At 44.5% G+C, this 26604-nt stretch overlaps 1 protein-coding gene across 5 annotated transcripts in view; it reads left to right on the top strand.

Moving 5' to 3' along the window:
* NCBP1 (nuclear cap binding protein subunit 1) overlaps positions 1-26604 on the top strand; it is a 397555-nt gene that overhangs the window by 247498 nt on the left and 123453 nt on the right. For all 5 annotated transcript variants that reach the window (XM_033917013.1, XM_033917021.1, XM_033917038.1 and 2 more), the window contains one exon: positions 7619-7722. In XM_033917013.1, the coding sequence (XP_033772904.1) occupies positions 7619-7722 (104 nt within the window). The remainder of the gene's footprint in view (positions 1-7618; positions 7723-26604) is intronic.

Here is a 26604-nt window from a genome sequence, read left to right as displayed (position 1 = left end):
CCTGGAGGGAGGTAGAAAGAGAGATGCTGCTGGGAGGGGAAGAGGGAAAGGGATGGGAAGAGAGCTACTGTTGGATAGGGGGGAGGAGGTAGGGGAGAAGGAAAAAAGGAAGGAAACAGCTGGCAGGGAGATTAGAGGAGGGAAAGGGGAGAGACAGGAATGAGAAAGTAGAGAGAGATTGATGCTGGAAAGGGGGTCAGCAGAGAAATGAGAGAGGGATAAAGATACTAGATCTGGTGTAGGAGGGATAAAGATACTAGATCTGGTGTAGGAGAGATAAAAATGAAGAAAGCAGTAAAGCTGGAATGAATGATGTAAAAAGGAGAGAGGAGACACAGGCTGGATGGAAAGGGGAGAGGGGCATAGAAAGAAGTCAGATACATATGGAAGGGGGAGAGGCCAGACAGTGGATGGAAAGGGCAGACGCTGGAAGGAAGAGTGGAAAGAAGATGACAGCAGAGACCACAAAAGGTAGAAAAAATCATTTTATTTCTATTTTATCATTACAATATATCAGATTTGAAATATATATCCTGCTAGAGACATAACTGGGGACTGCAAAGCCTAACACTATTCCTATCATGTGTGACTGCAGTATTCTGTTAGCATGATATTTCTGTGTAGCATTCTGTAATAATTTGGCTTGTTCAGTTTTCTTGCTAGTAGAGGGGAGGGGAGACAGGGGTTTTGTTGGTCCTTGCTCTGAATATTTATATTTATAAAATGACAATTGTACAGAATATTGTTTCTTTTTATACTTTAATAAAATACGTTCAATATAAAATCATAACTGAGGCTTGTGCAGATGGGATCAGATGGTTTGTGGGGACCGAGCTTGCGGAGACGGGGCGAGGTCTTAGTAGTTTGCCGGTCCACAAAATAATTATTTTATTTCTGCCGGTCCACGGGTGTAAAAAGGTTGAAGAACACTGGTTTAGAGCAAACAGATAGCAGTAATCACCCAGCTGGAGTTTTCCCTCAGCCTGTACTGCAGAGATATCCGTGCTTCTATCCCATCCCCCACTCTAGGTAACAGCCACAGCAAGTCTTCACAGTACACAAACAGTTCACTTTTAAGTTGAAAGAAAAACATTTACAGTTTCCAACCTTTTTGCTTAGCTGTCGGAACCTCCATGTCTATTTCCTCTCCAACCCCATTCTGGGGATTACTTGCCCACTCAGGAGTGACTTCCATGGGCTGGAGTTGTTCTATGAGGACTCCCCATTACTCTCAGCAGCATCCAGCATTTCTGTGTCTGCTTTCTCCTTAAGGCTGGCGCTTTCCTCCCAGTCCTTCCTCTGGCAAGCCTGCTGCCTGGGTATGGGTTCCTCTCTCCTTGCCCTTTCCACTCTCCTCTCACTTCTGTATAGCGGGGCTTGTTTTTCCTCACAGATGCTTCCTCTGTGTATTTAGTATAGTCATTAATCTCCAGGGATCCTGGTTTTGCTCTGTTTTCCTTCCCCTGGGAAACTTTAACCCAAGGTCCGGTTTGACAACTAACATCGTTCCTGTTAATATGAAAGTTTTTACTTTTACCCACATCCCTGTCATTCTCATGGGTTTGGGATGCCCTGGCACCTTCTGGGCAAGGAATATAGGTCCCTCTCTTGGTCTGCTTAGGGCATATGGGCGTTACAGAGGGTGCAGCATGGTCCTGCCCGTGACAATATGTGGAGAGGTTGCGAGCTAGCGAGACAGAGATGTTGAGGATGGTGTTCACAGAAATAGAGAATGGGGGAAGAGGAGAGACAGGTTTAGGTAAAAAGATAAGGAGTTCAGTCTTGGCCATGTTTAACTTTAGATGGCGGTGAGACATCCAGGTAGCAGTGTCAGACAAGAAGGTTGAAACCAAGGATTGAATGTCAGTCAAGGTTTCAGGTGTAGAGGCCCTAAAATATACAGTAAAACCTTGATTTGCGAGCGTAATTCATTCCAGAAGCATGCTTGTAATCCAGCGGTTCTCAGCCTGTAGGTCGCGACTCCTTTGGGGGGGGGGGGGTCGAACGACCCTTTCACAGGGGTCGCCTAACATAGAAACTGATGGCAGAAAAGGGCCACGGCCCATCCAGTCTGCCCACAACAATGACCCACCCCTACCTTCCTCTATGAAGAGATGCCACGTGCCAATCCCATTTTTTTCTTAAAATCTGGCACGCTGCTGGTCTCAATTACCTGCAGTGGAAGATCATTCCAGCGATCAATCATTCTTTCGGTGAAGAAATATTTTCTGGTGTCACCATGAAATTTCCCAACCTTGAGTTTCAGCGGATGCCCTCTCGTTACCGTGGGCTGCCTGATAGAAAAGATATCTTCTTCCACCTCAATACGGCCCGTGACATATTTGAATGTCTCAATCATGTCTCCCCTCTCTCTGCGTTCCTTGAGTGAGTATAGCTGCAACTTCCAGCCATTCCTCATACGGGGGAGATTCTTGAGTCCTGAGACCATCCGGGTGGCCATTCACTGGACCGACTCAACTCTCAGAACATCTTTGCGGTAATGTAGCCTCCAGAATTGTACACAGTATTCCAGATGAGGTCTCACCATGGATCTGTACAACGGCATTATGACCTCGGGCTTACGGCTGATGAAACCTCTGCGGATACAACCTATCATTTGTCTAGCCTTGGATGAAGCTTTCTCTACTTGATTGGCAGTCTTCATGTCTTCACTAATGATTACCCCCAAGTCACGTTCTGCTACAGTCCTTGCTAGGGTCTCTCCATTTAGGGAGTAAGTCTAGCATGGATTTTTGCTGCCAAGGTGCATGACCTTGCATTTTTTGGCATTGAAACTTAGTTGCCAAGTCCTGGACCATTGTTCCAGTAGGAGTAGATCGTGCGTCATACTGTCGGGCATTGAGCTTATGTTAGGCACTGTGCTTTGATCTGTTGTGCTCTTGCCTGCTAAGTTGCATAGTTTGGCGTCATCGGCAAATAATGTAATTTTGCCTCGAAGCCCCTTAGCCAAGTCTCTTATAAAGATGTTGAATAGGATCGGACCCTGTACCGAGCCCTGCGGCACTCCACTGATCACCTCCACTGCTTCGGAGGGGGTGCCGTTTACCACCACCCTCTGAATTCTGCCTCTGAGCCATTCCTTAACTCATGTAGTTAACGTGTCACCTAATCCCATCAAACTCATCTTGCTCAGCAACCTGTGGTGTGGAACGCTATCAAATGCTTTACTGAAGTCCAGGTACACAATGTCTAGGGACTCCCCTTTATCCAGCTTTCTTGTAACCCAGTCAAAGAAGCTGATCAGATTGGACTGGCAGGACCTTCCCTTTGTAAATCCATGTCCGTAGATTCTCCTCGTTTAGGATCGTATCCAATTGGCGCTTGATTAGAGTCTCCATAAGTTTGCTCACTATCGATGTGAGACTCACCGGTCTGTAGTTTGCAGCCTCCGTCCTGCATCCTTTTTTGTGGAGTGGAATGACGTTAGCCGTTTTCCAGTCCAACGGGACTCTTCTTGTACTTAGGGAAAGATTGAAGAGCGCAAGTAACGGTTCTGCCAAGACGTCACTTAACTCCCTGAGCACCCTGGGGTGCAGTTTGTCCGGTCCCATAGCCTTGTTAACCTTGAGATTTGATAGCTCGTAGTAGATGCTGCTGGGCGTAAACTCAAAGTTTCGAAACGGGTCTTCCGAGCTTTCCCTTGTCTGCAGCTGAGGGCCGGCGCCTCACAAGTGAAGACTGAGCAAAAGTATTCATGTAAAAGTTTGGCTTTGTCGGAGTCAGATTCTACATAGTTCCTGTCAGGTTTCCTAAGGCACACTATCCCATCTGTGTGTCTGTTTCTGTCACTAATATACCGGAAGAAGGATTTATCGCCTTTCTTGATGTTCTTCGCTAGATTCTCCTCCATTCAGAATTTGGCCTCTCTGACTGCTGTTTTCACCGCTTTTGACTTGGCCAGATAGTCTTCCCTAGATTCCTGCCTCCCTGACCATCGGAAAACACATATTTACGATGGTCTTAGGCAGTGTTCTTCAACCGCCGGTCCGTGTACTGGTGCTGAACCACAGGGCCGGCACGTCCATCAGGCCTAAGAAAGCGTTCTTCAGCCGCTGGTCCACTGTGCGATCAATGCAGCGTCTTTAGGCCAGCTCCCTGAGTGCTGCAATGCCCAGAACCATGAGAAAAGGCTCCTTCGCGCGGCCTGCGCCTGAACCTGAACCAGAAGCCTTCTCTCTGATGTTGCAACGTCAGAGGGAAGGCATCCAGATGAGGCGCAGGATGCGCGCGAGGAGCCGCTGCCCACAGCTTTGTGCAGTGCAGCACTTAGGGAGCCGGCTCAAAGACGCTGCGTTGATCACACAGTGGACTGGCCCAAAGATAACACCGGGGGGCAGGCCAGAAGGCAAGGCACGTGGAGGGAGAGAGACAACAGTGGTAGGGGAAATGCTTGTATTTTTTTTATTTAGTGATTGATTTGTCTGTTCAGGAAGAAATGCATTTATTTCTTTTCCTCTGGGGTTGTACTGCTTGCAGAATCTTGCATCTTAGGGTTTGTTTGTGAATATTAGTACTTTTAGTTTTTGGTCCTGCATTTGCATGGGGTTATCTGTTTTCTGGTAGGAATGAATGTTAAAAAGCATACAGTGTCTTTGTGTATTTTAATTTTGTAGTTAACTATTATGGGCTCCTTTTACGAAGGTGCGCTAAGGAAAAAATTGTGTTACAATTAGTACTATTATGGGGGTGGAGTCTGGGGCAGAGATTGAGTGGAGATAGGCACGACTTAGCCCAGTGTTCTTCAACTGCCAGTCCGCAGACTGGTGCCGGTCCACAAAATAATTATTTTATTTCCACCGGTCCATAGGTGTCAAAAAGGTTGAAGAACACTAGTCTTAGGAACTGAGACACTGCTCTATCCGTCTCCAGGCGGATCTGCCCACATGCAGATATGCCCACTTACATTTATTTGTAATTAGAAATAAATATTTCACAATATATAATTACATATTGTTTTTGTGATTAATCACTATGCTTTAATTATGTTCAATTTGTAACAATGAAACTACATCCTGCATATCAGATATTTACATTACAATTCATAACAGTAGCAAAATTACAGTTATGAAGTAGCAACAAAAAGAATTTTATGGTTGGAGGTCACCACAATATGAGGAACTGTATTAAAGGGTCGCGTCATTAGGAAGGTTGAGAACCACTGTTGTAATCCAAAGCACTCGTATATCAAAGCGAATTTCCCCATAGGAAATAATGGAAACTTAGATGATTCGTTACACAACCAAAAAGTTCTGTTTCACACAACGAGTGGTGGGCGCTTGGAATGCTCTCCCGGAGGAAGTGGTGGCAGAGAATACTGTTCTGGGTTTCAAACGCAAGTTGGATGCACACCTTCTTGCAAATCATATTGAGGGATACGGGAAATCCGGGTCTCCAACAAGGAGCACCTAAATGGGCCTCCGCATGTGCGGATCGCCAGACTAGATGGACCTTGGTCTGATCCGGTGAAGGCGTTTCTTATGTTCTTAAAAAACTTTAATATAAAATACTATATGTACTATAATATGTACTATAAAATATTATACATATTGCAAGACCTTGTTCATTTAGAACAGTCATTACACTCCTGCAGCATCAGAGAGAGAAACACCATCGGTTCAGTTGTGATGTGTGTATACTGTGTGTACTTGTATTGCAAGACATTGCTTGTATATCAAGTTAAAATTTAATAAAATGTTTTGCAAAACACTTGCAAACCAAATTACTTGCAATCCAAGGTTTTACTGTATTACATAGCATATGGCAGTGGGGAGAGTTCTGAGCCCTGAGGCACTCTACAATGAAGTAGATTCCTTCTAGAAATCAACATATTGAATGCATGATCCATCAAAAAAGATTTAAACCACTGAAGGACTGTATTGCTAAGTCCATAGTCGAATAAGTGTGAAATAACATATGATTAACCAAATCAGAAGCTGTTGTGAGGTCCAGTGAAGCTAATAACATGATCTTGGCCCAGCCCCAGACAAAGTACTCATAGACCTCACTGAGCAAAGTCTCAGTACTGTGGAGTTTCCTAAATCCTGATTGGAATTGGGAAGGTTGTTTTTAGTTACAAAATATTTCTTGAACAAAGGCAGTGGTATCAATTTGGCAACAAAGAGCAGATTAGATGCAGGATGAAAATTATGAGAAAATGACTGATCTAGATTGGAGTCCTCATATGCCAAGACTAGAATTAACCATCACAAAAATAAATGGATGCAGTGAATTTTGTTTTATTTTTTTTTATTTATGAAAATTTATAACAATCCAAGAATCAATATTGTGACAGAAATAGAGCAAAGTAATAAAATAAAAAGGAAAACACAATGTAATTATATTACATCATATGTTCCATTTACCTCTTCTTCGTTCTTTGATGGGACAAAGCACACTTCAATGTAATTTTTATTTCTTAGAGAACTTTATAAATCACCAAGATTTGCTTCCAAGGAGTAAATAAAATCCTTAGGAAGAGCTGGTAAAAATTGAGAAATATACTCAGATACTTGGGGTCATAAAAGAAAATCTTAACAGAATTCAGTTCTGTTACGTCCCTTAGCCTGAGAGTTGGGAAACATATCCAGTTACAGTTTCTGCAAGTAGTCTGTGCAGAAGTCTCTTACAGTAGCTTTGCTTCTTTTTCTTATTTTATGATTAGAGTTCATTTCTCGGTGGCTTCTGTGCCTTGAAACCCCTTCTCGGTGGTCCCCTGTCAAAGGAAAGGATGCAGTCCCAAGGTGTCTGACTGCTGCTTCACAGAGAAACCCTACAAAGGCAGTCCCTGGCAAGCCAAGTAGACCCACAAGGCCCCAACCCCATGCACCTCAAAAAGCTGGGAGGCAGAAGTGTTGTCATAATCTTGGAAATTACTTCCTACCTTTTGGGGGTAAGGGATCAAGGCAGTGGGTTCACTTGGATCACTGGAGAATACCTTTGTGGGGTCAAGGAAGGATATTGAGAGCCTGGAGGCCTTCTTGGCCAACAGAGATCGAGGTGAAGTACGAGTATTATTTATAACTTCAATCGTCTTCTGCTCCTGTGCTGCATCATCATGCTAGACTGAGGTGGTTTAAAGATTTAACTCTACAAGAGGCATAAAACACTGCTAGATTTTAATAGTTTTAGGAGTTATATTTTAACTTGGTGTTTTGCATGTCCACTGTGCTAATCTGATTTTCTTAAGATTTTCCCACGATAGTTTTTCCTGCTACTGGGAAAAGTGTAAGCTAAATCCAGAATCCATTCCTTCCTGGGGAGTAGTATCAGTGTGGAAAAATCAAGAGTAAATCTAAAGGGTAGCACAGCTTAATGCATTGACCCCTTGGTCTGCAGCTCTTCAGTGTTGAGCAGATCTTAAAAAGCATATTGAGACAAAATAGAGATACCATGGTATTCTACAATAACTCATCTTAATACTTTTCTGAATGTGTTTATCAGCCGATTTCACTAGCCTTTAATATGTGTTTGCTGAAAATCTGGCATAATTCAGGAAAGCTGAAGTGTATTTGACAAGTACTGTTACCCTGAAGAAACTAGCATATGTTCTAGAATAAATAGTCATAATTGAGCAGTTGTTTTTGCCTTTATTTTACAGACTCTCTTACCACCAAAGAATACTGGATATTGTCCCTGCTGCCTTTTCTGCATTGACACCGCCAACTCCAGCGTGCATTTATAAATATGGAGATGAAAGCAATAGTAAGTACCAAGGATTTTAGAAAGACTGAACCTCTGACTTAGTGTCTCCCCCCTTTTCTCCTGATAGTATTTATATTGATAGTGCAGTCTCTGCCCTAAGTAGCTTATAAGCTGCCTCAGCTTTCAGCTCCTTACCAGTTAGCTTAGCAGGGTTCAAAAAGGGTTTGGATAATTTCCTAAAAGAGAAGTCCATAGGCCATTATTGTGATGGATTGGGAAAATTCACTGCTTATTCCTAAGATAAGCAGCATAAAATCTATTTTACTACTTAGGATCTTGCTAGGTACTTGGGACCTGGGTTGGCCACTGTTGGAAAAAGATGCTGGTCTTAATGGACCTTCGGTTGTCCCAGTATGCCACTCCTTATGTTCTTAAAATATGATTAAGCAATTTTTTTCTGTAACTTCAGTTTCTGTAGCGCCTGATCACTGCTACCAGCAAGTGGAGACTGAGAACAAACTTGTATATCAGGAAAGCTTCCCCTCTTGCAATCCAGTCTTCCTCAGTCTCCATAGCAGGTGGTAAGACTCATTTGGCTCTCCTCTTAGTACTGTTGGAATTTTGTTTTGGACTCCTGGGTTCCCCTTTTGTGCCAGATAGAGCTTGGACAGGTCTTGTTTGGGGATCTGTCTGACCTCGGGGGTGTTAAACTCGGCGGGTTTTGTGCTGGTTCCCTCCCTGCACCTTCCCACATTTTCCCACATTTTTGTAGAGGTGCCTCACCGCGTTTGTGTTATTTTTCTTCACGAATCGCTGTACTTACTTTATTTATTTTATTTCAAGTTTAAAAAAAAAAAAAATTTATTTCTTCCGTTCGGCTGCCGGGGCAGGCCGCTCGGCCACAGTCCAGAGGCTTCGACCTGGCAGCGGCTGTTTTTCCTTCTATGTCCCGGCCAGTGACAGGCTTCAAGAAGTGTAGCCAGTGTCAACGTGCAATTTCTCTCAAGGACCCACATACCAGGTGCCTCAAGTGCCTTGGGCCACAGACAGTTCTTCTTCTAAAGAGCATCCTTCTTCAACTAAGCCTCGATCTACACCTACTTCTACTAAACCGCTGACTCCTCGTTCGGGGTCTCCACTTCCACACCTCGAAGATTCAGCGGTTTCGATTGTCTCGTCCAAGTCTTCCTATTCTTTTGATGCCTTTTTTCCAGCCGAAGCTTCATCTTCGACCCAGGCTGCCTCGACGACCTCGAGTCCTTCTCGAGGCAAGGCATTACCGGATCAGCTATCTTTCTCCTCTTTTCTTTGTCAGATGGCTGTGGACTTGGAGCTTCAATTGGATGCTGGTTCCAAATACTCTTAAGGAGTATCTCGAAGTCATGCATCTTCGTCAACCTCCAGCAGAGTCACTTAAGCTTCCTATTCACAAGCTTTTGTCTCAAACTTTTACCAGATGCCTGGAGGCTCCTTATGCAATTCCAGCTGTTCCAGGCAAATTAGATTCCAGATATAAAACTCTCCATTGTAAATGATTTGAAAATTCACAGTTATCTCACCAATCCCTACTTGTGGAGTCTTCCTTGAAAAGATCCCATCTTTCCAAGGTTTATGCTGCCGTTCCTCCTGGACAAATTTGGATGTCGCAAAATGCCATCATGTCCTCTAAAGTCCTCAATTATAATTTCCATTTTGTCACTTATTTTGAGTTCCTTATTACTCTTTTGCCTAAATTTCTTACTTATTTAGTCATTCAAAAGCACTTTGAATTTCAGAAAGTCATCGCTTCTCTATCACAACTCAGATTACATCTACTTCAGTCTTCTTATGATGCCTTTGAGTTGTCTGCCTGGGCGGCAGCTTGTTCTGTAGCAATGCGTCACCTTGCCTGGCTTCGTACCATTGACATGGATTTTAATCTTCAGGACCGCTTGGCTAATATTCCTTGTGCAGGCAATGACCTCTTCGATGAATCTATCGAGGCAGCCACCAAGAAATTGAACATGAAAAATCATTTGCTTCTATTGTCAGACCTAAGCCAAAGCCAGCTCCTGACAAGCCTACCTCCCATTTACCAGAGGCGTTTTGCTCCGAGGACGGCTCCTTGCACTCGCCCTCCTCCTAAGAAACAGCAGCCTCAGAAGCAACAAAAATTTCAACCTTCTGCTGCGCCGAAGGCTACCCAGCCTTTTTGACTGTTTAAAATAGAGCATAACCTCCACCGTTCTGTCTCTGACTTCTCTTCCCCCTATAGGAGGTTGTCTCCATCATTTTTACCACCGATGGATGACAATTACATCCGACTTCTGGGTGCTGTCCATCATCAGGGAAGGATACTCTTTTCATTTCACTCAGGTTCCACCATAGCTTCCTCCAAGAGAGTATCCTTCCAGTCCATCCCAGATTGCCCTTCTTCTTCAGGAAGCTCAAACTCTGCTTCGTTTCCATGCCATCGAACTAGTTCCTTTGGAACAGCAGAACAGGGGGTTTTACTCCCGTTACTTCCTTGTTCCGAAGAAGACGGGCAATCTGCGACCCATTCTGGATCTCAGGGCTCTCAACAAATTTTTAGTCAAATAAATATTTTGAATGTTTTATATTAATGAGGCTTTTATCTTTTTAAAATTTTTATCTTATGTTTTAATTGTTAATAATAGTTAGGAACTATATTTTAACCAATGTTATATTTGATTGATGTATGTAGTAGTGTTATTATGAAATTGTACTTTTCACTGAAATGATTCAGTTTTTTTCTGTTGTGAACCACCCAGAACTGCTGGTTGGTCGGTATATAAGAAAATAAATTATTATTATTATTTCCCTCACTTCCTCCATTCTTCCATCCTATGGCTCATGCTCCCCTCCCTCCTTCATTCTGTGTCCTAAGTTCATGCTCCTCCCTCCTTCCTTCCATCATTTGTCCCAAGTTTGTACTCCTTCCCTCTCAAGTCCCAACATGCCCTTCTCCCTCCCTTCCTTCTGTGCCACCTGTGTTTACCTTCAGGCCGGCTCCGTCCTCACTGCTACAGTTAAAAGCCACAGGCAGCGGCTCCTACGCGCCTCCTGCGGCTGATCTGGAGGCCTTCTCTCTGAAGTCACGATGTCAAAGGGAACACTTCTGGGATAACCATGGGAGGCACGTAGGAGCCACTGCCTGCGCCTTTGAGCAAAAAAGCACTGCAGCAAGACGGAGGAGGGAGCTGGCCAGAAAGTAAACACCTGGGGATGGCAGAGGAAAACGCCGCATTGGCCTGGAGCCTGGTCACACGAAATGCCGCATCACCCTTGAGCTGGGCTGCATGAAATACTTTGCTGAGTCTCATGTGGGCCGCGGATTTGGACACCTCTGCTCTAGAGTATACACAGTCAGAGCTTCCAGTCTTTCCTCACACGCCTTTTGGCGAAAAACTCCTACCATTTTTGTTGCCCTCCTCTGGACCGCTTCAAGTCTTCTTATGTCCTTTACCAGATACAATCTCCAAAACTTAACAGAATACTCCAAGTTACGGCCTCACCAACAACCTGTACAGGGGCACCTTCTTTCTTCTACTGGTTACACCTCTTTATACAGCCTAGCATCCTTCTGGCAACACCCACCGCCTTGTCACAATGTTTCTTTGCCTTTAGATCTTCGGACACTATCACCCCAAAGTCCCTCTCCCCATCCGTGCCTTTCAGCCTCACCTCCCAGCACATACGGCTCCTTCCGATTACTACCAGTTGTATTTAGAATCCAATATAAAGCAATTATGCTATATCATCAATTTCTATATGGCACGATTCCCAAATTTTTTAAGAGTTTGATGTCTGGTTACCAACCATCAAGATCACTGCGTTCTGAAAATTCAGCACCGTTGAAAACAAAGGTCAATCCCAAGTATATGGAAACAAATGCTATGACCTTTTCATGTGCTGGAGTAAAACTGTGGAATGGCCTTGTTGGCCAAATTCGGAAATGTGATAGGAGTTCATTCAGAAAACTGCTGAAAACACAATTATTTGTTGATGCATTTCTTTGAGCGTTAGACCTATTGTAAGGATTGAATCTTTCTGCTTTTGCTTTTATCTGTTCTGACCTGTTATAATATTTTACGTATATAACTTTATTGTAAACTGTTTTGGAATAAAACGGTATATAAATTTTTAAAATAAATAAATAATCCCAAATGCACTACTCTGCATTTCTTTCCATTGAATTTTAGTTGCCAGATATTAGACCATTCCTCTAACTTTTGCAGATCCTTTTTCATGTTTTCCACTCCCTCCTCGGTGTCTGTCTACTTTGTTACAAATCTAGGTATCATCCACAAAAAGGCAAACCTTTCCTTCTAACCCTTCAGCAATGTCACTCACAAACATATTGAACAGGATCAGCACCGAACCCTGAGGGATTCCACTACTCACATTTCTTCCTTCAGCAAATCCCATTAACCACCACCCCCTGGCGTCTGTCCGTCAACAGTTTCTAATCCAGTTCACCACTTTGGATCCTATTTTCAGTCCGTCAAGTTTGTTCACGAGCCTTCTATGAGGAACTGTGTCAAAGGATTTGCTGAAATCTAAGTAAATTACATCTAGCACATGTCATTTATCGTTTATTAAACTTGATATACCGCCTTAGTTACAGCACAATTCAAAGCGGTTTAGAATAAAATATATCAAATAAAAACAAAATAAAAAAGGAACGCTATTAAAATAGGATAGTACACTTCTTTCATACAGAAAACTTAAAACCATTCAAGGTCTATCACTGCAATGATGTGTTCTTTACAATGGGATGGATCCCATCCGATTCCATTGCTTTGCCTACCTTCAGTTTTTCAAGTTGTTCATAAACACTTTCATCCGTGAACAGCGCAGAATCTACTCCATTTTTTCGTGTAACTTTGCCAGACAACCTTGGTCCTTCTCAAGGATTTTCTTCCATGAACACAGAGCAGAAGTATTTGTTTAGCACGTTTGCTTTTTCCTCATCACTCTCCACATATCGGTTCCTAGCATCTTTTTGGTTTAGCAATTCCATTTTTCATCTTCCTCCTTTCACTGATATATCTGAAAAAATTTTTGTCTCCCTTATTTACATTTTTTGCCATCTGCTCTTCCGCCTACGCTTTCGCCAGACGTATCTCTCTCTTGGCTTCTTTCAGTTTCACCTGGTAGTACTTTCTCTACTACTCCTCTTGGGCTTTTTTTATATTTCAGGAACGCCAACTCTTTTGCCTTTATTTTCTCCACCACTATTTTGGAGAACCATTGTCAGTTTCCTTTTTTTCTTGTTTTTATTTATTTTCTTCACATAAAGTTCCGTAGCCATTTTTATTACTCCTTTCAGCTTAGACCACTGTTTTTCCACTTCTCTTATGTCCTCCCATCTTAACAGCTCTTTTTTCAGGTACTCTCCCATTTTATTAAAGTCCGTACATTTGAAATCTAGGACTTTTAGTATTGTGCGGCCGCCCTCCACTTTAGCTGTTATATCAAACCAAACCGTTTGATGATCGCTACTTCCCAGGTGAGCACCCACTCGAACATTAGAGATACTCTCCCCATTTGTGAGGACCAGATCCAATATCGTTTTTTCCCTCGTGAGTTCCATCACCATTTGTCTGAGCAGAGCCTCTTGAAAGGCATCCACAATCTCCCTACTTCTTTCTGATTCTGCAGAAGGGAACTTTCCAGTCCACATCTGGCAGGTTGAAACCTCCCAACAGCAGCACCTCCTCTTTCTTTCCAAACTTTTGGATATCCACAATCAGATCTTTATCAATTTGTGCAATTGAGTCAGAGGTCTGTAGACTACACCCACGTAGATAGAAATTGCATCTTCTCTTTTCAGAGAGATCTTTATCATTTCTTCCTCTCCCCCAGGTCCCTTGTATTTCAGTCGCTTGGACATCGATCTTTACATAGAGCTGCTACTCCACCTTTTTTTGACCATCTCTGTCCTTTCTAAAAGGATTATATCCCAGTATGTTTGCATCCCATCCATGGGATTCACTTTAACATGTCTCTGTGATAGCAACAATATCCAGGTCTGCCTCTAACATCAGGGCTTGCAGATCATGAACTGTGTTGCTTAGACTGTGAGCATTTGTGGTCATCGCTTTCCAGCTATTTTTCAGCGGTAGTTTTTTGTTTTGTTTAACTTCCCGTTGCAATGCTAAGAAGTGAGTTGCTAATATTGTTTATGTTTCAATCTTTATTACCATCACATCTTGTCTTTTTCTCAGGGTGGCCTCTATAATTGTCCTTCATACATGCACCACCCCCGCCTTCTAGTTTAAATGTCTAGAAACATATTGTCGAAATTTCTCTGCAAGGATTCTTTTTCCTGCTGTAGTAATATGTAGCCCATCAGTACAATATAGCTTCTTGTCCTTCCTTGTATTTCCCCATCCTCCTATGTACCTAAAGCCTTCTTGATGACACCAGGCTTTGAGCTACCTATTGAAGTCCTCCTTGTTTTTAACTCTTTGCTCTCCCTTTCCATATGCAGGCAGTACTTCTGAAAAAGCTGCAGTCTTTACAAAAGATTTCAAGCCTTCACCAAGCTCCTGAAAGGCTTTCTGAGCTGTAAGTGTGAAGTTGTGTCCCAGGTCATTTGTTCCCAGATGGATAACAACATCAGCTTTAGACTTCTTAGTTTCTTCCTTAATTATAGACAGTAGTCAAGGTTCCTGGGAGACACTTCACTATTTTAGGTTTCTTGCCTTGTGTTTCAATGTTAATGCCTCTGATGATAGAATCTCCTAAAAGCAATAATTTATTAGATTGAGGTTTCTTACTCTTTCTTTGTGAGTGCTTTTCTTCATAAGTTACCTTCACTGGTTCCAGTTCGATTTCAGCTCTTTCTTGAGCACTGCAATGCTCTAATGGAGCAAAAGAATTCTGTAGGTGCATTTGTGAGGGTGTATATTTCTGTGTCACGTGTCACAGTCTGCTTGACCCTACTGTGATCCATTTATTCCTTGATTTCATTACTCTGAGGCAGTGGTGGCAAATTGGTATGGTTCTGTGGAGTGAAGGAAGTTGCTTTGATTGCATTCAATTCCTGCTAAAGATTTCTGAGCTCCTCCTTAATACTAGAAAGCTGAAGACAGATGGGGCAAGCCTAATGTAACTATTTTTTTTCATCAAAACGGGACATCTATTAATTGTCAGTCCCGCCCCCAATCTCACCCTAGCCCCGCCCCCAATCCCACCTCCAATTTCTTCCATTCATTTTTCATGTACACTTGGAGGGGCATAATCGTTTTCGTCTAAGTCGCAAGTCGTCCAAAGTAAAAAAATAAAAATAAAAAACAACAACAAAAAAAAAAAACCAGCCTAGGACACATTTTCATAAAACACGTCCCAAAATTTTTTTTGTTTCAAAAATCGTCTAACTATATGTCCTGATGATCTGATCGTCCAAGTCGCTAAATCATCCATCTTTATACCACATTTTCGTCCAAATTTTCATCCAAGTCAAAAACGCCTAGAACAAGCCCTGTTGGACATGGGAGGGGTCTGCAAAGTGATGGACTGAACACCCAGACATGGCACCTAAATAGTGGGGTACCTTACAGGGCAGTACTGTGAACTTCACAAAAAGGGTGCCATGTCTTCACCTCACTACAGATTCCTTATAGGTCATGGTGAGCTCCCCAAACCACCTCCAGAATCCCCTAGACCCACTTATCTATCACCCTAATAGCCCTTATGGCTGCAGGAGCCACTTATATGCCAGTAGAAAAGGGTTTTGAGGGTGCATAGGGGAATGCACATGCTTCATTATCAATGCAGTGATTACAGGGGCTTATGGGCATGGGTCCTCCTCTCCATGGGTCCCTAACCCACCCCCAAGACGGCTTAAGCCGCCTCTGTGCTGGACGACTAGGCTTTCCTATGCCAGGCTGCCAAGTGATGATGGTCTGGAGGCTGAATTTTAAAGGTGCGATTATGATTTTTATGAGGTCCCGTCCAACTCCTGCCCTCAACACTACTCCTAAAACACCCCCTTTTAACTTTGGTCGTTCAGTGGCACTATGAAGGCCTAGGTCATTTAGAAATATGTCCAAAACCCGTTTTTATTATCAGCACTTGGATGTATTTTGACAATGTTCGTCCACACACACATATATACACATACACACACACTTGTTAGCCTCTCCCCACATATCTTGACTGTAGGCAGGCTCTATTACAGAGTATAGAAAGGTGTTTTAATAGAAAATTACACTGAAGATAGGTTTCATTGCTAACACAGCTCACATATCTCTGGTTGCCTAGGCCCACCCCCATGCTTACACTACTTAAATCTTAAATATCTAATTGTCATTTGCTTGGTTCCCTGCTGAATTAAGGAGAAATTGTTCCACCCACCCCTGGATTATCACTGATAAGTATTTTTTTTATCTATATATCAGTCACTTCTATACCATCCAATCAAGATGACCTTTATTCAGTGCAATCACTGTGGCGCTTTAGTTCCAAGGCGCACCATCTGACACTTAGGGCTTGCCTAAGGTGACCATACATCCCGTTCTTAGATCCCCTGTCCCGTTGTCCCCGCACACAGCTTTGGAACACCAAAATATCCCATTTTCAGGGACAGTGTCCAGAAGCTGTGTGCGGGGACAACGGGGGTGATTGCTTCCCTTCCCTCCCTGCCGTGCCAAAGCCAGCCTCCCTCCTTCCCTCCCGCGCAGATTCAAACCACCACCACTGCTTGCCGCCCAGAAGCCTTCTTCCCGATGTCAATTCTCAAGTTCCAGCCCAATAAACCAGCTGCAAGTCTTAATCTGCTACCTATCCAAGCTTTGGCAATGTATAATAAACCTTACAGAGCTTATCTAGAACCCAAGTTAGGAAAGTTTAGAAAAATTTGCAGCTCAAGAAAGACACTTGTACCAGGGTTATCCAAAAAAGGAAGGAAAGGAAAAGCTTTTTTTTTGTTTTGGGTTTTTTTTGGGGGGAAGGAATAGGTCTAGGTTTGAAAGCAGAGCAGTATATACCACAATACAGATATAGAGAGAGCGCACTCTGCACTTTGCATTGAATTTTAGTTGCCAAACAGAGCATTCTTTTAACTTTTGCAGATCCTTTTTTCATGTTTTCCAGTCCCTCTGAGGTGTCCACTCTGTTATAAATCTTGATATCATTCGCAAAAAGGCAAACCTTAACTTCTAATCCTTCAGCAATGTTGCTCACAAATATATTGAAAAGAATCCTCAACACCATGTGGCATTCCACTACTCACCTTTCCTTCCTCCTAGTGAATTCCATTAATCACTACCCTCTGGCTTCTGTCCATCAGCAAATTTCTAATTCAGTTAACCACTGGATTCTAAATTCTGCCCATCAAGTTTATTGAAGAGCCTTCTATGAAGAACTGTGTCAAAGGTTTGCTGAAATCTAATACTACTATTACTAATATAGAGCTGAAAGACATATGCAGCGCTGTACATTATGACATTTATAGATGGTCCCTGCTCAGAAGAGCTTACAATCTAACTTGGACAGACAAATTTTCATCTAGCGCATGACCTTGATCCAGTTCTCTGGTCACCCATTCAAAGAATTCAATCATTCATTTGGCACAATTTACCTTTAGTAAAGCCATGTTGCTTTGGATCTTGTAACCCATTGAATTCTAGGAAGGTCACTATCCTTCAGCAATGCTTCCATAATTTTTCCAATAACCGAAGTGCGGCTTACCAGCCTGTAGTTTCCTGTTTTTGTGTCTGTGACCACTTTGTGAAGATGGACTGTATTCGTTCCTCTCCAATCCTGTGGAACCTCTCCTGTCTCCAAGGAGTTACTGAACAAATTTTTAAGAGGACCCGCCACATTGGCATAGTTAGTGTATATTGTATGTACAGTTTCTCTTTATTGTAAACCGCCTAGAAGTCGCAAGATTGTTGGCGGTATATAAGAATAAAGTTATTATTATTATTGGAGTCAAGAGAGAGTGAGGCATGAAATAAAAAGTACATGAGCAGAGAGGAATCCAGATGGAGGAAGGATTACCATAAGAAATCAGAGCTGAACTTAGTAAATGGAACAGAGGTATAAGTCATAAGTCAGGTACTCCCATCCCTTCCTTCAATTTAGTTGCCTGTCCACGTAGAGATTTATTTAAAACTTAGAATAGGAAATCATCCAAGGGTGCCAGGTCAGTCCTGACCTTGCTTCCTTGGATAGGCTACTTATTCCTTACAATGCAATACGATCCCTTCGCTCTTCATCACAAGGACATTTAATGATTCCATCCTTGAAGATAATTGGCACCAGACGGTATGACATATTCTCTGTAATGGCCCCCCAAACCTGGAATAATTTACCACTATATATAAGAGAAGTAAAAGATCTCAATAAATTTAAAACTATTTTAAAAACTTTTTTATTTAAAGACGCTTTTAACGTTTAAGAATGCTCTATATTTAATTACTATTCATCGATTTTTCACATTCCCTTTCCGTATGTCTTTTCCTACCCCCTTCTTTTTTCATTTCTTGATTAAATATTGTAACTATTCCCTTCCATTTTTTTTCCTTCCTTATGTATCATGTTAGTCTGTTTTGTCTGTTTTGTCTGTTTGTATTTGAGCCTCATTTATTGTTTTACTACTTATTTTACATAAATTGTTAATCGCTTAGTTTGTAATAAGCGATCAATCAAATTTTAATAAACTTGAAACTTGGATGGTTCAGCTGCTCAAATCCATTTCATTACTCTGAGACATTCTCGGATGGCAACCTGTGATTGTTGTAACATATGCACCGGCGCATTGTCGTGAAGAAGAAGCATGCCTGCAATGAGTTTTCCTTTGTCTTTTCTCCAATCATTGTGTTGGGGTAACTTTCCCCGGTTATAGTTGTCTTATGTGGCTTGAACTCCAGAAGCAAAAGTCCATCATCCCAGAAGATAGTTGCCATGACTTTGTCTGCAGATTTTTCTGTCTTGAATTTTTTTGGGGTGGGGGATTACTTGTGCTTCTACTGCCTTGACTCCATTTTGGACACAGGATCTCTGTGATAGACCCAAGTCTCATCTTCAGTCATCAAACAAAAAAAACAAAAAAAATTAACTTGGTCTTCTGACATGGTGTCTTCATTCTTGGAACCCATCTTGCACTAACCTTGGGCATGAAATGCCCAACTTTTCATGAATTATTTTCCAAACAATACCTGGCAGCAAACCATTTTAGGAGCTCTGTGGGCTACCTTTTTTGTTAAGAAGAATCAGACTCTCTTTCCATCAACATTATAGGATAGTAGTTCAATCCACTATCCTGTTCTCACTGAACTACTGTAATGTATTGCTCTAGGGCAGGGGTATCCAACCTGCGGCCCGAGGGCCGCATGTGGCCCTGTGAAGTATTTTGTGCAGCCCCAGTCAAGGGCGATGCAGTGTTTTCCTCTGCTGCCCCTGGGTGTTTACCATCTTGCCAGCTCCCTCCTCTGTCTTGCTACAGTGTTTGCACATTTGTGCGGCCCCAGAAACATTTTTTATCCCAGGACAAGCAGGCAGGTATTCTCACTAATGGGCGACGTGATCCAACGGAGCCCCGATGCGGACGCTTCTTTGAAGAAAACTCGAAGTTTCGAGTCGCCCATATCGCGCATGCGCGAGTGCCTTCCCGCCCGATGCACCGGGCGTGTCTCCTCAGTTCTTACTTTTCCGCGGAGCCGAGAAGTCCGTCTTCGACTCTCTGCGCAAAGTTCCTTCGCTTGTGCCTTCTAAGTCCACGTTTTTCATTTTAATTTATCGTAATCACTGATTTTCATTGTGTTTTATTGTTTTTAAAAAAAAAAATTTTCTTTGTACCGTTCAACTAGGCAGGCCACGTGGCCGCAGCCGCGCGGCTTCGATCTTGCAGCGGAGCTTTTTCGGCCTATGTCCCAGCCTATCACCGGTTTTAAAAAGTGTGACAAGTGCCAGTGCGCGATTTCGCAAACCGACCCTCATCAACACTGTGTTCAGTGTCTCAGGCCTGAACACATCCCAAAATCGTGCCGGCCTTGCTCCACACTCACCGCATGTGCTTTCAAGCGCCATTGCGTCCTGTGAGAATCGCTCTTCATGGAATCCTCGACGGAACCGTCGCCCTCAAAGGGACCTGCACCTTCGACATCATCCGCAGCCCCACAGTCTTCCACCTCTGCGGCACCGAGTCTCATCAAGCCCGCCTCGTTTGTCCCTGCTCAGACTCCAGCGCCTGCTGCGATGCCTTCCTCAACCTCCTCAGGTGAGGTAGCCCAGCAGCCCATTCCCCCAGTCGTGTTGAAAGTGCCCAAGGCCTCGAAGTCCAAGCACTCACATGCTGCTCCGAGGGAACGCGAGGCCCGCGCAGGTGGTCCCATTTCAGATGCGGATCCATCCTTGCCGGCCTCGTTCCAGACCATGCTACAGAAGCACTTCATCGAGCTCTTTATCACAATGGGGCCTCAGCTTCTCTCCCAAATCCAGCCTGGGCACGCGGAGGCCTCCCGCGAGGTCAAGCCGCCTCCAGTGCCTCAGCGGGGAACACACTCTCAACAGGGAGCAGAGTCTCTGCGAGTGTCTGGTCTGGCAACAATGCATGCATCGCAAGGAGCAGAGTCTTTGCACATGCCACCTTTGGAACCGATACACTCGATGCAAGGAGCAGAGTCTTTGCGAGTGCCTCCGTTGGAGCCGATTCACTCGATGCAAGGAGCAGAGTCTTTGCGAGTGCCTCCGTTGGAGCCGATTCATTCAATGCAAGGAGCAGAGTCTTTGCGAATGCCTCCTTTGGAACCTATCACCCCGACGGGGTTCGAGTCTCTACAGCAGCAACCCCTGCTTCGATCGACCGCTTCCAGCCCCATCCACTACCTGGGGGCCTCAACTAAGCCTGCCTCACCCCGTCCATCGAGGCCAACCTCTCGTCACCGATCGAGGCATTCCTCGAGACATTCATCCAGGCACGCCTCGCCTCGCCTCGCCGGAAACAAGCATACCTGGACTATTCACCTCCACCGATGCCAGAACTCGAGGACTCAATGGGATCTTTCTCACTTTCTCGATCCCTGTCCCCAGCGGACCCGGAAGCCTCAACCTCATCGAGCCCATCACGGAGTCAGGCAACGGCAGACTAACTGTCCTTCTCCTCGTTCCTCCGACAGATGGCTGAGGACATGAACATACCATTGGACACGGGTTCCAAATTCTCAAAGGAATACCTGGAGACTATGCGCCTCCCTCAACCACCCGCTGAGTCCCTTAAGCTTCCGTTGCACAAGCTTCTGGACCAGACCTTCGCTCGATGCCTCGAGACACCTTACTCCATCCCTGCTGTCCCAAGTAAACTGGACACCAGGTACCGCACGGTCCATCGCAAAGGGTTCGACAGCTCTCAGCTCTCTCACCAGTCCCTGTTGGTGAAGTCATCATTGAAGCGATCCCATCCCTCCCAGGTCTACGCCGCCGTCCCGCCTGGCAGGGAAGGAAAAACCATGGACCGATTCGGCAGGAGAGTGTACCAGAACTCCATGATGGCCTCGAGAGTTCTGAACTACAACTTCCACTTCACAACATACTTGGAGTTCCTCCTATCGGTATTCCAGAAGTTTATGCCCTACGTGGAAACGAAGGCACACTTCGAGTACCAAGAAGCGCTGGCCTCGTTATCCCAGCTTCGGGTACAATTGATGCAGTCCTCGTACGACGCCTTTGAGCTCGCGGCTCGGGCAACAGCGTGCTCAGTGGCCATGCACCGGCTGGCATGGTTGAGGACCATCGATATGGATCCCAACCTCCAGGACAGGCTCGCAAACGTTCCCTGCGTTGGCACCAACCTCTTCGACAAATCCATCGAGGCGGTGACCAAGAAACTATCGGACCATGAACAATCCTTCCAGTCCATCCTACGTCCGAAGCCCAGGCCTGCTTCTCCTCGACAGCCTCGCCCGCCGTTGGTATACCAGCGGCGCTACCCTCCAAAACAGGCTCCCCCCAGCAGACAGCCTGTGAAGAGACAGCACCCGCAGAAACACCAGCATAAGCCTCAGCCACTGGCTGCACCTAAGGCCCCCCAGCCCTTTTGACTGTCTCAAATAGGACCTTTCCTCCATCGTCCTCCCTTTCTCAGTAAATCCACCCATCGGAGGCCGCCTCATTCATTTCTACCACCGATGGACGACTATCACCACAGACCTGGGTTCTCTCCATCATAAAAGAAGGATACTCCCTTCAGTTCCACCAAGCTCCTCCGGAGCACTCTCCAAGAGAATATCCTTCCAACTTGACCCAGACCGCCCTTCTTCTTCAGGAAGCTCAGGCCTTGTTACAGCCGGGGGCTGTTGAACCGGTCCCCCAGGATCAACAGAACAAGGGGTTTTACTCCCGATACTTCCTTGTTCCAAAGAAGACGGGCGACCCTGCTACCCATCTTGGACCTCAGGGTACTCAACAAATATCTGGTCAAAGAAAAGTTCCGCATACTGACCCTGGCATCACTGTACCCCCTCCTCGAGCAGAACGACTGGTTATGCTCACTGGATCTCAAGGAGGCCTACACTCACATTCCAATTCACCCAGCCTCCCGTCAATATCTCAGATTCAGGGTGGGACACCTTCACCTCCAATACCGAGTGCTACCCTTCGGCCTGTCCTCGTCACCCAGAGTCTTCACCAAATGCCTGGTTGTAGTGGCCGCAGCACTCAGGAGCCATGGCCTCCAGGTGTTTCCTTACCTGGATGATTGGCTCATCAAGGATTCCACGTCTCAGGGAGCCGCTCTCGCGATCCAGAAGACAATTTGGTTACTGCAGCATCTGGGATTCGAGATCAACTTCCCCAAATCCCACCTGCAACCATCCCAGACTCTTCCCTTCATTGGAGCGATTCTGGATACTACCCAACTCAGAGCGTTCCTCCTGCCCCCACGCAGGGACGCTCTCCTTCATCTCTGCCACGTCCATCTCAGCAAGACAAATGATGGTCCTTCTAGACCACATGGTCTCTACAGTTCACGTGATTCCACTTGCCAGACTTCACCTCAGGATTCCCCAATGGACCCTGGCGTCCCAGTGGTCCCAGACGTCCGACCCTCTGACTCACCTCATCCGGGTCACTCCTGCTCTACAACAGTCTCTTCGTTGGTGGATGCTCTCCTCCAATCTATCCAGAGGCTTGTTATTACACCCCCCACCACCACCAGAAAGTCCTCATGACCGACTCGTCGACTTATGCCTGGGGGGCCCATCTGACGGCCTCCGCACCCAGGGTTACTGGACCAGCACGGACCGCCAGTGCCACATCAATCTCCTGGAACTCAGGGTGATCTTCAACGCTCTCCAAACCTTTCAACATCTCCTTCGCGACCAGGTTGTCCTCATTCGCATAGACAACCAGGTCGCCATGTACTATGTGAACAAGCAGGGAGGCACGGGATCGGCCTCCCTCTGCCAGGAAGATCTGAATGTGTGGGATTGGGCGACTCGCAACAACACCTTCCTCAGAGTGGTCTACATTCAGGGAGCGGACAATGCCTTAGCAGACAGCCTGAGCCGTCTTCTGCAACCTCACGAGTGTCCCTTCAACTCCACGCCCCTGCATCATATCTTCTCCCTGTGGGGTACGCCTCAGATATACCTCTTTGCAGCCCCCCACAACTTCAAGCTGCCTCACTTCTGCTCCAGGATCTACACTCCTCAGCGCCTCGAGGCAGATGCATTCCTCCTGGACTGGACAAATCACTTTCTATATGCGTTTCCTCCATTTCCTCTCATCCAAAAGACTAGTCAAGATGAAGTCGGACCATGCTACCATGATCCTGATTGCTCCACGGTGGCCCAGACAACCCTGGTACTCCCTTCTACTTCAACTCAGCAGCAGGGAGCCATACCTTCTACCAGTCTTTCCATCTCTGCTTACACAGCATCAAGGATCTCTGCTTCACCCCAATCTGCAGTCTCTACACCTGACAGCTTGGTTCCTCTCAACGTAACCCCTCTCCAGTTTTCTCAACCTGTGAAAGATGTCCTGGAAGCTTCAATGAAGCCCGCTACTAGGCAATGCTACCACCAAAAGTGGACTAGATTTTCTGCTTGGTGTTTTTCTCATCATCATAAGCCACAACACTCCTCCTTGTCTTCAGTTTTGGATTATCTTTTGCACCTTTCTCAAGTCTACATCGATACGAGTCCATCTTAGTGCAATTGCTGCTTTCCATCAGCCTTTTCAAGGGAAACCTCTCTCTGCTCATCCGGTGGTTTCCAGATTCATGAAAGGACTCTTCCATGTCAATCCTCCCCTCAAACCGCCTCCGGTGGTTTGGGACCTCAATGTTGTTCTTTCACAGCTTATGAAACCTCCATTTGAACCTCTTCACAAGGCTCACCTGAAGTATCTCACTTGGAAAGTAGTGTTTCTCATTGACCTCACTTCTGCCCGAAGAGTCAGTGAGCTACAAGCCTTGGTTGTGGACCTGCCTTTTACAGTATTCCATCAAGGTGGTTCTCCGCACACACCCGAAAATCCTTCCTAAGGTTGTCTCAGAATTCCATCTCAACCAATCCATCGTCCTGCCAGTGTTCTTTCTGAAGCCACACTCTCACTCTGGAGAATCTGCCCTTCATACTCTGGACTGTAAGCGTGCTTTGGCTTTCTACCTAGAACGCACCAAATCTCACAGATCTGCTCCTCAACTTTTCATTTCCTTCGATCCGAACAAGTTGGGACGCCCCATTTCCAAGCGCACCATATCCAACTGGATGGCGGCTTGCATCTCTTTCTGCTATGCCCAGGCTGGATTGCCCCTTGACAGAAAAATCACAGCCCACAAGGTCAGAGCGATGGCAGCTTCTGTAGCCTTCCTCAGATCAACACCGATTGAGGAGATTTGTAAAGCTGCCACTTGGTCCTCGGTTCATACCGTCACCTCATACTATTGTCTGGATACATTCTCCAGACGGGATGGACAGTTTGGCCAAACAGTACTACAAAATTTATTCTCCTAAGTTGCCAACTCTCCCACCATCCCATTCTGGCTAGCTTGGAGGTCACCCATTAGTGAGAATACCTGCCTGCTTGTCCTGGGATAAAGCAATGTTACTTACCGTAACAGTTATTATCCAGGGACAGCAGGCAGCTATTCTCACGTCCCACCCACCTCCCCTGGGTTGGCTTCTCTGCTAGCTAGCTGAACTGAGGAGACACGCCCGGTGCATCGGGCGGGAAGGCACTTGCGCATGCGCGGTGCGGGTGACTCAAAACTTCGAGTTTTCTTCAAAGAAGCGTCCGCATCGGGGCTCCGTTGGATCACATCGCCCATTAGTGAGAATAGCTGCCTGCTGTCCCTGGATAACAACTATTACGGTAAGTAACATTGCTTTTCAGCCAATGCGGCCCAGGGAAGCCAAAAGGTTGGACACCCCTGCTCTAGGGAATCTCAGTGAAATTAATTAAAAAATCCAGCAGATAAAAACACAGCAGCAAGACTTATATTCTACAAATCAAAATTTGATTATGTGACACTACTCCTTATGGAGCTAGACTGGCTCCCAGTGGCAAAGTGGTTTGGATTCAAGTTATGCTGTATAGCATTTAAAACCCTTTATAAAGAATCTCCTGATAGCAGGCAGATTGGAAGGTAGTCACTGCATTTCAAACTGGCTGTCTTATCATTCCCAACTATGAAGGATATAAAATACAAAAAACTCAATGTACGTCTTTAACTATCAGATTGCAAGTTTGGAACTTAATTCCTACAGAGATTAGAGTTACTGCTATGTACACCTTGTTCTGCAAATATCTGAAAAAAATGTTTTTTTTCAAAAATCCCTAGGAAAGAACTAATGCAGCCATAATTTGATTATAACATACTTCTAAAAACCGAAGTACTATAGCGGTTTACAGCTCTAAAAAAAAGTTCATTATAACAAGTAACAAACTTAATAATATCTCATTGTGAAACAGCAATTATTATTATACTAATTATACCATCATATTCATAGGACCTACCCCAAATATAATAATCATCTTATTGCGACCCACTCATTAACTATATAAAGACCTCAATAAATAGCTGTTATCCATAGAATTCTTAACTCTCCTTATTATCCATGCATTGATGGTACTACTTATGAAAATGCTACATGTAAGATAGCCATTTCAATAACTGTAATCCAGTTTGTCATATGTTTGTATTAGGGCTGCACGTTTCCATTAATAACACAATTAATGCATTAAATGTTTAATTTGCATTAAAAATTTTAATGCAGGCCCCCTTACCACCTCAGCTCCTCCCTGCCACTACTGTATGAGAGCACAGAAAGATTTGTTGGGAGAAAGAGATGCAGATGGGTGGGGCTGGTTGATGTTTAAGGGTGCCAGCTTCTGGAAACGGGTGGAAAAAACAAGGGAGATGGTGATAGAGGAGGGAAGGAGAGAAATGGTGAGCACAGAGTGGTGGGGAGGGAAGAGAGGGTACCCTTGGAATGGAAGGAGAGGGGAGGGAGATGATGGTGTCCATGAATGGCAAGGAAGAGATGTAAACTAGACAGATTTGAAAAGGTAGAAGAAAAGTTGATTGTGAAAGATGGATATAGGGCAGGAAGTAAAGAGGAGAAAAAGAGTGAATACACAGGAGGCCCTGGAAATAGAGTTCAGAGCACAGGGAAGAAAAGCCAGAGATGCAGAATGAGATGATTAGAAAGATAAAATCACCAGACAACAAAGTTAAGATAAATTATTTTATTTCTAATTTAGTAAGGGGGGTAATGGGATTTTATATATCGCCTTTCTATGGGACAATTGATTGAAATGTGTCAGTTTTGAGAATTGATATCTACTATGTATAAATTGCACTATACAAGAGGAAATGTGAGGGGTTCTTTATGCGATTAATCATGTGATTAAAAATTGTGATTAATTGTGTGATTAAAATTTTTAATTGATGTACAGCCCTAATTTATATATATATATATATATATA

Source organism: Geotrypetes seraphini, chromosome 1, assembly GCF_902459505.1.
Source record: "Geotrypetes seraphini chromosome 1, aGeoSer1.1, whole genome shotgun sequence".
In the NCBI taxonomy this organism is placed as follows: domain Eukaryota; kingdom Metazoa; phylum Chordata; class Amphibia; order Gymnophiona; family Dermophiidae; genus Geotrypetes; species Geotrypetes seraphini.
Note: the sequence above shows the minus strand (reverse complement) of the source record. Positions and strands in the feature narration are given on the sequence as shown.